General features: G+C 34.1%; 2 protein-coding genes across 7 annotated transcripts in view; one reads left to right on the top strand and one right to left on the bottom strand.

Annotated features, from left to right (window-relative positions):
- The window catches only part of Nsa2 (NSA2 ribosome biogenesis factor), a 33361-nt gene that overhangs the window by 7924 nt on the left and 10913 nt on the right, over nt 1–14524 (top strand). The window lies entirely within an intron of this gene.
- Nucleotides 80–14524, bottom strand: part of Fam169a (family with sequence similarity 169 member A) — a 70214-nt gene continuing 55769 nt past the window's right edge. For all 6 annotated transcript variants that reach the window (XM_078043479.1, XM_078043493.1, XM_078043499.1 and 3 more), the window contains 5 exons: nt 13204–13243; nt 12567–12717; nt 8942–9098; nt 5297–5500; nt 80–4311 (listed from right to left, as the gene is read on the bottom strand). In XM_078043479.1, the coding sequence (XP_077899605.1) occupies nt 3763–4311; nt 5297–5500; nt 8942–9098; nt 12567–12717; nt 13204–13243 (1101 nt within the window). In that variant the 3' untranslated portion in view covers nt 80–3762. The remainder of the gene's footprint in view (nt 4312–5296; nt 5501–8941; nt 9099–12566; nt 12718–13203; nt 13244–14524) is intronic.

Here is a 14524-nt window from a genome sequence, read left to right as displayed (position 1 = left end):
TCTAATTCAATTCCGTGGTTTGAATTACATGGTCATAACTCTAAGCTTTAGGGTATCTATATACTACATTAATCACCACAACATTTTAAATTCTGTTTTATTTTTAAGTCTGCAAAGTACAGCCAATAGTGATTATTTCTTTAACAAAATAACTGAATATCTAAACAAATTCAGTATCTAAACACATTTTCATGAATGAAAGTAGGGGTAAAATGAAAGAATTTTAAAACAGACCAGAAAACAATCACAAATTATATTAACAACTATTTTCAAACTTTAAAAAAAAAAAAAGTATTCTTTAAGACTTGCTATTCTGAATAATGTTTCATTTTTCCTAAGTTTTATAAACATAATCGAAGTTCTAGAACACATAGGAAAAGGAAGGCTACTTCCATGTAAATGATGTTTCAGTACAATAGAATCATTTGACAGAAGCTGAACCCTTCTTAAATTAGAATTTAACAAATGATTTTGCCACTAATAAAAATGGGTAATGTGTGAATTAAGTTCTAGAAGAGGGAAAAAATTAACTTTAGGTAATAACTGAATACTACAGAAAGGACGTTTACTCAATTTTTAGACCCAAATTAAAGAAACAAATTATCTTGTAAAAAGGAGGTTTGATACTCAATATGAAAACAAGCATAACATTTGTAATAAATCACCTGTAAAAAGACTGGATCACACCTGAAACACCATGTTGCTACTAGTGGACATACAAGGCAGAAATCTGTTTCTAAAATATTGTTACACAGATGAGTAGTGTCAGTATAAATTCTTTATTTACATTAAAATCTTGCAGTTTGCTGGTGTGACCTAACCTTAGAAGATAACCCCCAAGGATAAAGTGGAACATAAGAGCAGATAATTTAGATATTAGGTAAAGACTCAATCATAAACCTTCAAGACACTTTTTATAAAGTCACTAAAACCATTTTAAATAGTGTTACAGTAATCTGCTAAAAGCAAACCATTAATAACTAGATGTTATCTTTACCATCTCTGCACTGTATGGAAACACCATGAATATAAACACATTTTAAGTCATGCTGTTTGATTTTATAAAAAAATCGTAATAGAGCCTCTCACCTTTAAAAGTTGTAGAGGAGCTTTGTTAATTTTTAAATATACTAATTTCTGTGAGGTCTAGCAATTGAATAATTTATACTTGAAAGAACTAAAATTTTGCTAATAACCATCTGCTTTATATTACACAAGGAAATATATACGTATATACACAAAAGTCAATTCCTTTCTTGGCAGACATCTGAATAGAAAATAGCAGTTCACAAAGGACTATGTAGAATGTGACTGAACACTCAACAACTAGACTAGCTGGTTGAAATCACATTACAGTCTACTGTAATTCTGAAAGTTTTTCTAATGTGTTGCAAAAACTACAAGTATCTGATTAAGTTTATTTAGAATCTCTATTCAGGATAAACTGTTATAAACTGTATATATCAACATAAATTACTAAACAAGAAAAGTTAGGTTTCTCCATGTGATCTAACTTTTTGCTCTATGATCTATAACCCAAAAATAACATTTTCTAACTATCATAGATATAATAACATTTTCTCATGTGCTGAGCAAAGATTTGAACAAGTGTTTACACTGTTAGTCCCCAGTGATCATACATGAATAAGAGACTTCACACACCAAGAGTTGTGAGTACAATCTTCTTTTAAAACTATACCAGTTTTAAAGAAAGTAAAGACAGCAATGAGCAAAAAAAAATTAGTAAATCAGTAAATTATCTAAAAGTTTAAGTCTATTTTAACAAATGAAAGATGGAAACTATGAATTTTCCGGATCTTACCAGGATCTAAGTTACCTTCCTAGTTGTGATATTAACAAGTTTCTTAAACTGTAAAATAGCATGAATATTGGATAGGTTCACTAGCATTAGTCACACTTATATGCTGAGAAAACAAATGACCAAAGTACTTTCATTTTCACTTAGAATAGAATTATCTAATTTCCTCTGACCAATAATTAAAGAAAAGAGAGAACACAAGTGTTCAAGATCTTATGTGAACAGGAAGGACTTACTGTTTTGCCTGCTTAAAAATTTAACTAATTGATCTAAATATCAATATTCCAAAATAAAATTTAATGACACGACATCATCAGACCACCTGACTTAAGACTGAATAAACTTTCAACATAAATCCATAGCACCTCAAATCATGACAGAAAGTCATAACATGTTTCACACAGGAATCTACAAGCTGTCAAGAACAAACTGAAAGGATCTCAAAACATTCTCAACATAAAGTGCAAATTGAAGTTCACATAATACTTTCAAAGATTGGGATCTATTTTGAGATTCTCTTTCAATTCTAAGAGTAACTATTTTGTTTATTTTAAAACAAATTGCCATACAAAAACTTAAGTTTAGGGATTTTTTTCCCTCCAAATTTTTTTAAGCAAATTAATGACTTTGCTGTGGCACCAAAAAGTACATACAGAAGCTATCTTGCAACCAATACTCAGAACAAATCTAAAAGTGAGCAAGACCAAAGGGACAACTGAACCCTTCAATTTGATTTAAGCTATTGTACCTACAGCTCCCAAGGCAGCTTTTCTCCTGCCATCTAGGCCTGAGATTGTGGGTACAGTTCCAATTCTACACAAAAATGGTTACCAAGGGCATAAACTGACAGGCAGGCAGATCTTTTGACTGAAGAATCACAATGAGAGAGGACCAGATGAAAGCTGATGGAAAATAGGGTTACTGAATTAAGGATAAAGCTCAGAAAAGGATCTTCTGAAGTATAGCTATTAATTGGGTAGGAACAAACGTATTGGTCATTTATCTTAGATTAAGACTAGATAGGGGCTGGAGTTGTGGCTCAGCGATAGAGCACTCACCTAGCACGTGCGAGGCCCTTGGTTCGGTCCTCAGCACCACATAAAAATGATATTGTGTCCATCTACAACTAAAAAATAAAGACTAGATAGCCCAAATTAAACTGTATCCCTAAATTCTATAGTTAGGATGTTTCCCTGATTAAAGGTAATACAAAAATTACAACAAACTACTACTTCAAATGGAATTTTAAAAATTTCCCCACATGCTAATTAAATCTCTAGCAATTCTGTTACTAGTCAGAGTCAAAAGTATATTTTGTATGTAGCTTTCTGCAAACATTGAAGTCAAAGGAAGAAACTGCATCCCAACTAAGATTAAAAGGAGAACCAAAATATCTTGATAAACCTGTGACATAAGTTTCTATTTCTGGGCTGTAATTTACTTAAGGTTTTACTTACTCTAATTTACTGCCATTTTTGTTGAGGTGTGCCAACTTTTTAAAAAATGGGAATTAGTTTTGATATCCAAGATAAAACTTCTAGACCCTTCACCAAGTTTCACTATTAAAACCCTTAGTATAAAAGATTTCTATGATCCTTACAAGTAATGGAAAGCCGACTACTCACTTTTTAAATTTATATTTTTTTGAAATATTTATGGTCAAGTATCCCACCTGCTAAAGAAAAATATAATATGATCTGGTTTCCCAAAATTGAAATATGGTTAATAAAAATAAAAAATTCTATTTACACAAAATAGTCTGAAAAATTAAAAAGAATGTTGAACCACAGGTCCTAAAGGGAGAGAAAAACTGCATCATAAATTCCAGTTCAAATTGAAATTTTAGAAATTTTTGTCCTGTGCTCCATGCTGTTTATTAATCACTGTTTTAAAAACAACAATTATGTTACAAAGAAGATTTATCATACACATTCCTTCTTCATTCAGGTCAGCTTAGCTTTCTTCTTACCAGGTCCTTTATGCCCTTTGGCCTTTCTTCTTAAATTCCGCCTATCTACTACAGGCACTTCCACTTCTATCTCCTCTGAGCTGCTATCCACAGCTTTTTCTGCTGATTGTGTAAACTGATCCAGTTGCTCAGAAGATGCTTCAGACTGCTCCTCTGACTGGTTCTTCTGTCCTGCATTCTGTGAAAATGGCACATCCTCAAGTTCAACCTCTATCAAAGAACTCTGAGAAAGAGCAGTAGATGTTTCCTGGGGCTCAGGCACCCCCTCCTCACCCTGATCTTCAAGTGAGGAAGTAGTGTTGGGTGATAAATTCTCAGATACCGGTTCTTCAGAAAATTCAGCTATCACGGAGTTTGGAAAACCACTGTCAGATCGGTCTTCATTTGAGATACTGTCAACCTTGTCTGAACCTCCAAAATGTGCTTTCTTTCTTGAAACTGGAGACAGTTTCTCTTCGGTGTGCCCTTTGTCATCAGATGGGCCTTGGTCTACCAACACTTCTGTATCAGTTATATGTGGAGTCTGAAAACACAAAATTTGGGTTTTGTGTTTTGCAATATAGTTCAATATAGTTGCACATCTTTTGCAATATAGTTCTAAAATGAGTTATTTTCACATTAATCTGTAATGAACTACAATTTAAAAGAATTCAGTATACATTATTTTTGTTAATCATCTGCATATTCCAAATACAATTTATTTAAAAAATTTTTCATAGTAATTTTAATACACTACTAGATATAATAATTATTTTACCTCAAAGAGTATTTAGGACTTTTAAAAGTTTTTTTAATATCTTTATATTTTTATTTGTTTTTTTTTTTTTTTCATATGGTGCTGAAGATCAAACCCAGGGCTTGACACATGCAAAGCAAGTGCTCTACCACTGATCAACAACCCCAGCCTGACATTTTAAAATTTTATACCAAGATTCTGCAAAACCATGAATTACTTCCAAGAGTTTAGTCTCTGGTGGTACTGGAGCCAGAACCAAGAACTGCTTAACACTATGCTACTCCACTAAATCTGATTATGGTTTCATTAGGTAAAAGCAATGTAAGTTTTATTCAGCAATTAGGTTGACAGACTAGTAAATCAGTGTAATATAATATTTTAGCCTTTAGTTAGAATATTTAAAAGTAAAAGAAATTTCTTTTCAAATACTACACCATGGTTTTTTTCCCACTAATCTATTCTGCCTCATTAATTAAAATTATATTGGTCATAGACTATGAAAGCAGATAGGATACTTGACATTTGGTAAATCATGTTTATCCACTTTTCTAAGCATTCCCTAAGTAAATAAAGTAAAAATTCATTTCATTATCATAAAGCAGATGTGCCTTTTGGGCAGGGGGCAGTTGCTAGGGATTGAAATCAGAAGGCAGATACTGTACAAGTTAAGCTGGAGGAAAATATAGTATGCAATCCCCTCTATCCTCAATGGCATTTACAATAGCACACTTTAAATGATTTAAAAAAAAAAATAGGGTTATTTCTGTCTTACCTTATCTGGTGCAACAGCCTCGGGAGGTTTTGAGGATTCTACCACCAGTGGAACAAGATTTACAGTGTCTTCACTGGAATTACAAGACTGTGCTTTCAATTCTTCTTCTAAACCTTCACTAATGGAGTCCTCTTCTTCCGTTGTAAGTGAAGTCTTAAGAGTATCATCCATTATCTCACCATTCATAGGCTCTAATTCAGAATCCTATAGCAGGAGGGAAAAGCAGAGACCTTAAAGCAAACTTTTTGGTATGCAAGATTCATCCCTTCTCAGTTCCTATCATCCTTCAGGACTCATGATGGAGTTAAAACATTATATGGTATCAGAACTATTATTTGACCCTCTTTCAGTAATAGTCTTACTGGAGGAAAAGGGAAACTAATGAGGAAAGGTCAATAAAGAACCCATAAATAGCTCATACTCCCAGTGTTCTAATGGAGATAGGACAGGAGTATGGGTCTAAAATTTGGTGAAAAGACCCTGAACTTTCCTGCTCTTCTTTCTTGCCTGACAATCATGAGAGGAACTTGTTCAGTAAAAAGGCCCCAGAGGGAGCCTAGACTTTTTAAGGTTCATCACCTGGAATCTTTGAGACCTGTTGGAAATTATTTTATCTTGCCAGTGAAAGTCTCCTGGAAAGTGGAGTTTGGGTGCTGCTTCTTACTGGGAAAAAAAGAGAACCCCATTCTCATCTAGCTCATTGTTAGTCAACCCAGGATCATTTCTGAACAATCTGACTACTTGCATCACATTAAAATATGGGAAGGCGATCAGATAACACAAATCCTCCAATTTCTGAAATTCTTCTTCCAGTGTTTATCAGTTTATTTCTATTTAATGATAAATATTTCAAATTAATTCTAGTGACAAGTCTAATAATTAGAAGAAATTTTATTACCATATTAAAAATTAGAAACAAATACATTTGAGTATTCAGAAATAGAATACAAGATTTCTGAAAGCATATTAAGGAAAGTTCTCTAAAGAGAGGTTGAAGTCAGAGACTTATCTTTTCTATAAAATTTTTTTTTTCTAAGACTGAAGTTACAGCTCAGTGGCAGAGCGCTTGCCTAGCAGGTATGAGGCACTGGGTTCACTCTTCAGCACCACATATAAATAAATAAAAATAAAGGTCCATTGACAACTAAAAAAATATTTAAATTTTTTTTTTCTAAAGTGTTCTTTTCTTTCTTTTTACTACCAGGTAACAGGGACTGACCCCAGGGGCACTTAAACACTAAGCCACATCCCCACATCCCTCGCCTGTTTTTTCAAATATTTATTTAGAGACAAAGTCTCATCGAGTTTATTAGGGCCTCGATAAATTGCTGAGGCTGGCTGTGAACTCATGATCCTTCTGCCTCAGCCTCCTGAGCAGCTGGGATTATATAGGCAGGCACCACCGTGACCAGCTTAAAGTAAAAGTTTTTCTATAATTAATATATATTTTATTATTATACCAGGTGGTACACAGAATCAGATGCACACATAAGGTAATTATAATAAACTAATAAAAGGACCAACCAGAGTGGGAGAATGTTAAAAGGAAGAAAATTAGATAAATCAAATGCTTAAAAAAATAAACTGTGGTAACTGAAAGTAAGAAATGAAAAGGCCAGTCCATTAAGTTTTAAGTTTGAAAACAGAATGAAAGATAAAAACGAGGAAAACCAGGTTCAATACAGAAATAATAATTTAAAAAAAAAAAAAAAAAGGACTAGAGCTTGGTGCAGTGGCACATACCCAGAAGCCAAGCTACACGGGGCGAAAGCAGGATAGCAAATTGGAGCCAGCCTCAGCAATTTAGTGAGGACCTGAACAACTTAAAGATACCCTGTCTCAAAATAAAAAATAAAAAGGGCTGGGATGTAGCTCAATGGTAAAGCACCTCTGGGCAAAACCTCTAATATCCCCTCCTACAAAAAAAAAAAAAAAGAGAGAGAGAGAGAGAGAGAGATTTGAGTTTAATTTAAGATGACAGAAGATATCTGTCTAAATAGAAATATTCAGTAGGCAAGTGGCATTATGGGACCAGAATCTGAATAAATATTGAAAATCTAGAGTTACTGACCATCCCCATAGAGATAACAGTTTAAGTCATTAGATTGAATGTACTTTCAAAAGAGAGACCATGAACCATAAAGTTTTCTAAATCTTTCCGAGTTTTCTAGAATGTCCATAATAAGGACCAAAGTAAAAAGGAGTCATTCATACATACATACACACATACATACATAACTACAAAAAAAACTGCAGAGATTAAAAAAAAAAAATGAGTGTTATAAAGACAGGGAACCAGAGAATTTCTAGGTGGGGAAAGTAGTTAATCCAGGTAAGGGAAGCCATCTGCATTAAAAAGGAAGTTGTCACTGATGACAATGTCTTGCTGAGTGAATAAATCAGGTTATATGAGGTACAGTAGATTGTAGATACAACAGTTTATTCTAGAGTTTAAAGGGGGAGAAGAAAACAAAATATCTATTTCTATCATCATTTAGATGCATACAAATCTTGGGTTTTTCAAAAGTGCTTTTCTTTATTTTTCCATATGTATTTTAATTTATTTTCTCAATTTCATATAATAAAAATGCTAAAGAAGTAGTAGCTAAATTGGTGTGTCTTAAAAAAATAAAATAAGGCTGGGATGTGGCTCAAGCGGTAGCGTGCTCGCCTGGCATGCGTGCAGCCTGGGTTTGATCCTCAGCACCACATACAAAGATGTTGTGTCCGCCAAAAACTAAAAAAAAATAAATAAATAAATATTTAAAAATTCTCTCTCTCTTTAAAAAAAAATAAAGAGTTATAGGTGGATGCAATATCTTAAAAAAATAAAATAAAATCAGTTATGTAGTTATTCACCTGATATACAGATTTGGAAAACAATTTAAAAGATTTTTTTTGAGAAACTCTAATACATATGAAATAAGGAATCTGTAGAGAGCAAAGGTTTGAAGCTATTGGAAAAAGAAGAGAACAGAAACAGGAGGAAAAAAGAGGATAAGAATATTTGAAGAACAACAGAAATCAAGCAGATAAATAGTTGAACTAGTTATAAAGGCTTTGCCTGTTTTCTCCAGTTTTAGGGGGTAAAAGGTTATTTTTATAGGAATCTGTAAGATCAATCATGGTTAAATATTTTTTTTATTTTGGATAACTGATTCCTATACTTCTATCCAAAATAGGGATGCAACTAAGAGCATTTTGGACCTAAAAGCAATCTAACTGGTCTGTAAGGTCACATCAATTGTGTACTTCTTCAGTGTATTTAATTCCACAAATCAATTTACATGTTATTATCTATTTATTTATTGTAGTACTGAGGATTGAGCCCACAGGCATTCTACCACTGAGCTACATCCCCAAGTCCTTCCTTCCTTTCTTTGAAGTACACTGAAGCATCTTAGTACTTGATTATTCCTACATATGTGATACAACTCAAATTTCTATAAACTCAGCTTGATATAAATTACTCTTGTAACTTTATTCTCTCTCCCAAGTGTAGCACCTGGGTGCCCTTATTTATTATCTCCTTCTTAACACTAACCGTAACTTATTTAAAATATATCATTATATTATTCTACCAATACATGATTAGGAAAATCTTACTTTACGTTCATTCATCTTATTTCACAAGTGACCTCATACCTTTTCACCATCTTGCTTTTCTATTCGTAGCTGGGTTTCAGGTGCAGGACGTGTATCTTTATCACGACTTTCATCCTCAAATTCACTCACTCTCTGCTCAGGTTCTTCTTCCAGGAATTCTTCTGAGCTCTCGGAGGGGCGTGTAGTAGACTCTAATCTAGAACACAAAAGAAAACCATTCTTCCTTGTTCTCTTAAGGATCGGTATAAAATTTCAGGAATCTGCTGGGCATGATGGTGCCTGCCTCTAATCCCAGCAGCTTGGGAGGCTGAGACAGGAAGACCACGAGTTCAAGGCCAGCCTCAGCAACGGGAGGCACTAAGCAACTCAGTGAGACCCTGTATTTTTATTTATATTTATTTTATTTTGTATTTTTATTTAAAAATACAAAATAGGGCTGTGGATATGGCTCAGTGGGTGAGTACCCCTGAGTTCAATCCCTAGTACCACCCCCTCCAAAAAAAATTTCAGGAATCCTTTCTCTTTTTTGGTGTGTGTGTGGGGGGATACTGCAGATTGAACTCAGGGGCACTCAACCACTGAGCCACATCCTCAGTCTTATTTTGTATTTTATTTAGAAACAGGGTCTCTTGTGTTGCTTAGTGCCTCGCCGTTGCTGAAGCTGGCTTTGCCATTGCTAAAGCTGGCTTTGAACTCCTGATCCTCCTGTCTCAGCCTCCTGAGCCACTGAGACCCCCAGGAATCCTTTCTTAACAAAGTAACATTTCAGAGATTCAAACAGTATCCTCCAGCCAACAAATGGAAAAACTTGCAGGGAGAAAACTAATCTCTTCATTTTCTCATAAATTTGTTCTCTTTCCCACATTATTGTTCTTCTCAATCATGTGAATTAGACCTATCTTTTATTCTACCTGTATATTATCAGTTCTTCCTTCTATTAGAATGAACATGTATCCCAAGTTTATCTGAACAGTCCAAAATTATGGATACTGGCATTATTATTATATATTTTTGTGGTGATGGGGATCTAACCCAGAGCCTCCTGCATACTTAACAAATGCTCCACTGACCAACAACCCAAGCCCAATTATTAAAAACATCTCGGTCATACTCAAACATATCAGCATGGATAAAAAGTTATAATGGTTTAATACTAACTCCAAAATGATATTCCAGAAAATCACTTTCTATTGCCATTTTCAAGGCTCTGCTTCAATCCCCAATTCTCTGTTGATCACTGTAACTTCTCAACTCAACTTTGGACCTGCAGCATTCTTCATCAAAGCTCTCATAGTTGTCTTTCTAATATACCTATTTTTACTTGTGACAGACCAGGTTCGAAAACTTGAAGGGTAGCTGGACTTGGGGACACAGGCCTGTAATCCTGGCAGTTTGGGAGGCTGAGGCACGAGGATCTCGAGTTCAAAGCCAAATCAGCAAGACCCTATCTCTAAATAAAATATTTTAAAAAGGGCTGGGGATATGATTCAGTGGTTAAGTGACCCTGGGTTCAATCTATTACAAAAAAAAGAAAAAGGAAAGAAAAGAAAAAGCAAAACTTGGAGGGCTCTTTACAAGCTCTTTGATTAAAAGTGTATCTCCTCCTCTCAAGGCCTGTTACCAGAGCATTATTTTTTATTTCCTACTAAACAGATGCTATCATTCACCTTATGTATCAGTTATCCTACTCAACAGTGCTCCTAATTTTGTGCATTTAGTCTGGATCTGTACTAGTACAATAGCCATAAGACAAGTCACTATTTTTAAATTTAAATTAATTAATATTAAACGAAATTTAAAAATCCAATTCTTCAGCTGCACTAACCACACTTCGTGGTACACTACCTAGAGAACATCGCCACCCATTGCAGAAAGTTCTATTGGACAGCTCTGGTCTGTATCAGGGGATCAGTAACTTTTCTCTTAATCTTTGTGAGCCACATGATCTCTGTTCCAATTTCTCAGCTCTGCAATCCTAATCCAAAAAACAATCAAAATAAAAGATGCATAAACCTAATGAGCATGGATATCTTACAATAAAAAATTTACAAAAACACAATAGGACAAAACCAGGTGGCAGAGCTGGGGGGGTATAACTTAACAGTAAAACACTTGCCTAGAATGTGCAAAGTCCTGGGTTTGATTCCCAGCAATGAAAGAAAATTACAGTAGTTTAAAAATAAATAAATAAATAAAAATTAAAAATCCAGTGGCAATTTGGCTTGCAGATCATAGTTGGTGAACTTTCAGATTAGAAAGTTTTCTTTCCCAACTTTGCTGATTGTCTTTTTATCTTTGAAACCCTCACTTCAAACGCCAAATCTCTTCATTCCCTCAACTGAACATACTCCCTTTTTTCTCTGCATCCCCTGCATTCTTCAGTTTTATTATTGCTCTATCACAATCCAGCCTGTAGTGCTCCTAGCTATGTACATGTCTGTCTTTACCAAGAGGCAGTAAATTCTTCAAGGGCAAAGATGATGTTGTACTCCTCACTATGCCTAAAGTAGCATCTGAGTGTTTATTCTTACTGTTATTGTTCTGTTTATGAAAAGTAAACAAATTACACAATAATTGATATTCAATTTAAAATGCACTATTATATTCCCTTCTAAAAGGGTACTACATCAAAACACTGCTCAGTGACAAAACACTGGGGTTGTCTAAAGTCTTATTCTTTTCACTAATTACTAGATTTAAATATTGCTTTTAACATTGTAGATTCTTTACTAAAATAACACCTTTAAATACTTAATTACAAAAATTTCCAATTCTTTACATAATGAAATTAACACAACTACAGAATCCTCTATCTAACAAAACAATCTGACAGCAAAAAGAACAAAGCTATGAAATAACTAAATGGTTGACTCCAGAATGGTTGACAGATCTATTCAAGCTGAAGTCTAATTTTATTATAAAATTTAAAATCTTATTAAGACACAAGGAAGGCAGAGAATAGATTTTCCACCCAAAGTGTTCTGTTGATTCAGTTGACTACTAAGTCTGTGAAGAACTGACTGCATTATTTATGGTTATCACTTAGAAATTATATCCAATAGCCCAATAAAATGGATGAATTATAAAGTAAAATTAAGGGGTTTTAGCCAGGCATGCCTGTAATCCCAGTAGCTCAGGAGTCTGAGACAGAAGGATCATGAGTTCAAAGCTAGCATCAACAACTGTGAGGCACTAAGCAACTCAGTGAGACCCTGTCTCTAAATAAAAACACAAAATAAGGCTGGGGATGTGGTTCAGTGGTTGAGTGCCCCTGAGTTCAACACTTAGTACCCTCTGCACCCCCACCTGCTGAAAAAAGAAAATTGAGGGTTTTTAAAAGTTGACTAAGCTTCAGTCATTACTAAAAACTACACCACTGAATTCAAAATGGTGATAATGACAGCTGGGATAATACAATGACTAAAATATTCTTTATTTTCATACATGAAAGATTATTCAATAGAGTTTATTCTCTGTTACTAGCAATTGTTCTTATCACAATGTCAAGGAAACACCTCTGGGAAGCATAATCAATAATCCTGTAGAAGAATCCAAAGATAAACTCCCACACCAAAGGCATTTGCTCACAATGAAATAGTCCCCACCTGAAGTAAAAGAAAAAAATAAAATAATAATAATGGAAGTAAAATAAACAATTCTTTACTTATTTACTGAAGCTGTCAGTGAGGTCTGGGCAGTTTTTTCATCTTCCCCTTGAGAACCACTAAAGTCAGAATCCTGAAACCGCTTTCCAATCTTTGGCCGCTTTAGATGACTGCTTCGAGTACGAGTAGAAACAGGTGTTTTTTCATGACCTGAGTTAAAAATAGGAAAACTGTACTCAACTGGGGCTATGCAGAAGGATTATCTATTAAAATACACAAAAGTTTAAGAACTATGATAGTTTACATACATCCCCACTGCTGCACAAGTTTACCCTTTCCTAACAAAGCTAAGAAAACAAGGTGTTTTTATCTAAAATAACTTAGTGAATATTTATTCTTCACATTTTCACATTACCCTCACTTTTGAAAGCAAGTTTTGCATATTCTCTTACATACTCTCCAAATGATTTTGGGAGATACTGTCATACATTACAGTCCTTATTTCACAAGTAAGAAAAAAAGGAAGAGAGAGGTGTAACAGCATCCTCAGTGCTCATACACAGCAAAACCGGGGGCAGCAATGGCTTCAGGACCCAGATGTGGATCTTAGAACTGTGTAAGTCTTCACTTCTAGTCCCACACATGCCTGATCCTCAGTATCTCAAACACTTATGATGAATCAGATGAATTTCTTACCTTCAGACGTGCTTGCAAAGGTCTCCTTTAGAGAATCAATCTAAAATAGAGATATAGATTAAAATCTAACATTTGAAATTATTTTTTCCCTCTATAAATTTATTTTCATTCAGTTTGAAAGAAAAAAATTTAACTTTTTCAACTAGCACTTTTCATTAAAGTTACTTTGAAAGTGAAAATGTTATGTTATAGCCTCAGTTTATTAAGAACCTAAGTATCTAATAAGTTATGTGGAGTTTCCCAGTATTCTGTCCTCAGCCACCTCACTTTTTTTACCTATCTTTATCTTAATATTTATTTGCTAATGAATCTAAACATACAACTTAAGCTCCCCATCTTCTACCCTGATTTCCAAAACACTGTTTCCAAAGGAATTATCTCCTGTGTGGACAGCCCATCCAATTTCACATACAGTTTATCCCAAAATGAACCTTATCTTTTTCCAACATTATTCCCTATGGAGGCTAATGGTAATAGCAATTCAATCATTGTAGCCAGAAACCTATGAAGCAGGACTACCTCTTCCTATCCCTCATTCAATCAATCAATCAATCAATCAGTCAATCACAAAGCCTGTCAATTGTGGCTGAATATCTCAGAACTACCCTGTCCATTATTTTAATATGGGCCTTAATTATCTTTAATGTGAACTATTCCAACAGCCTCCTCACTGGTATACCTTGTTCTAATAACATTCTAATTTTTTCTACCACAATGACAGAATGATGGTCCCAAATTACAAACTATGTCACAGCTTTGCTTAAAATAGTAATTTTAAAACTTTAATGGTTTGTTACTGCACAGAATACAAACTTGCAAACTTTTCAGTAACAAACATCTCTTTTATATTAAACATGCCATTTTCTTTCACATCTATGTAGTTTCTTTTTTTTTTACATGATATCTTCCAAAATGCCATAAGAACTTTTAGCACTGAACTCCCATATGTTCTTTTAAAGTCTTCCCCTGATATATACCTCTAATCACTTGCTCAAATAATTAAGACAATTTTTGTCCTGTAGTATATTTGTTTACTTACCTGTTTCCAACAATGGATTATTATTTCCCATGTATACAAGAACCATCTTTGTATGCCCAAGTACATCTACTCCATTATTAACCATCATCCATTCATTTCTCCATGTCACACTTATTGAAATCCTACCTTATAGGAGGTATGCAGACTTCAGAAGCTCTATTTAAACTATGGTTGACAGTAATTAATAATGTTTCAAAATAGCTACATGAAAGGAATCTGAATGTTACCAACACATAGAAAGGACACATGACTAAAGTGATGCATATGGATATAATTTGATCA

This window comes from Ictidomys tridecemlineatus, chromosome 1 (assembly GCF_052094955.1).
Source record: "Ictidomys tridecemlineatus isolate mIctTri1 chromosome 1, mIctTri1.hap1, whole genome shotgun sequence".
Classification (NCBI taxonomy): Eukaryota; Metazoa; Chordata; class Mammalia; order Rodentia; family Sciuridae; genus Ictidomys; species Ictidomys tridecemlineatus.
Note: the sequence above shows the minus strand (reverse complement) of the source record. Positions and strands in the feature narration are given on the sequence as shown.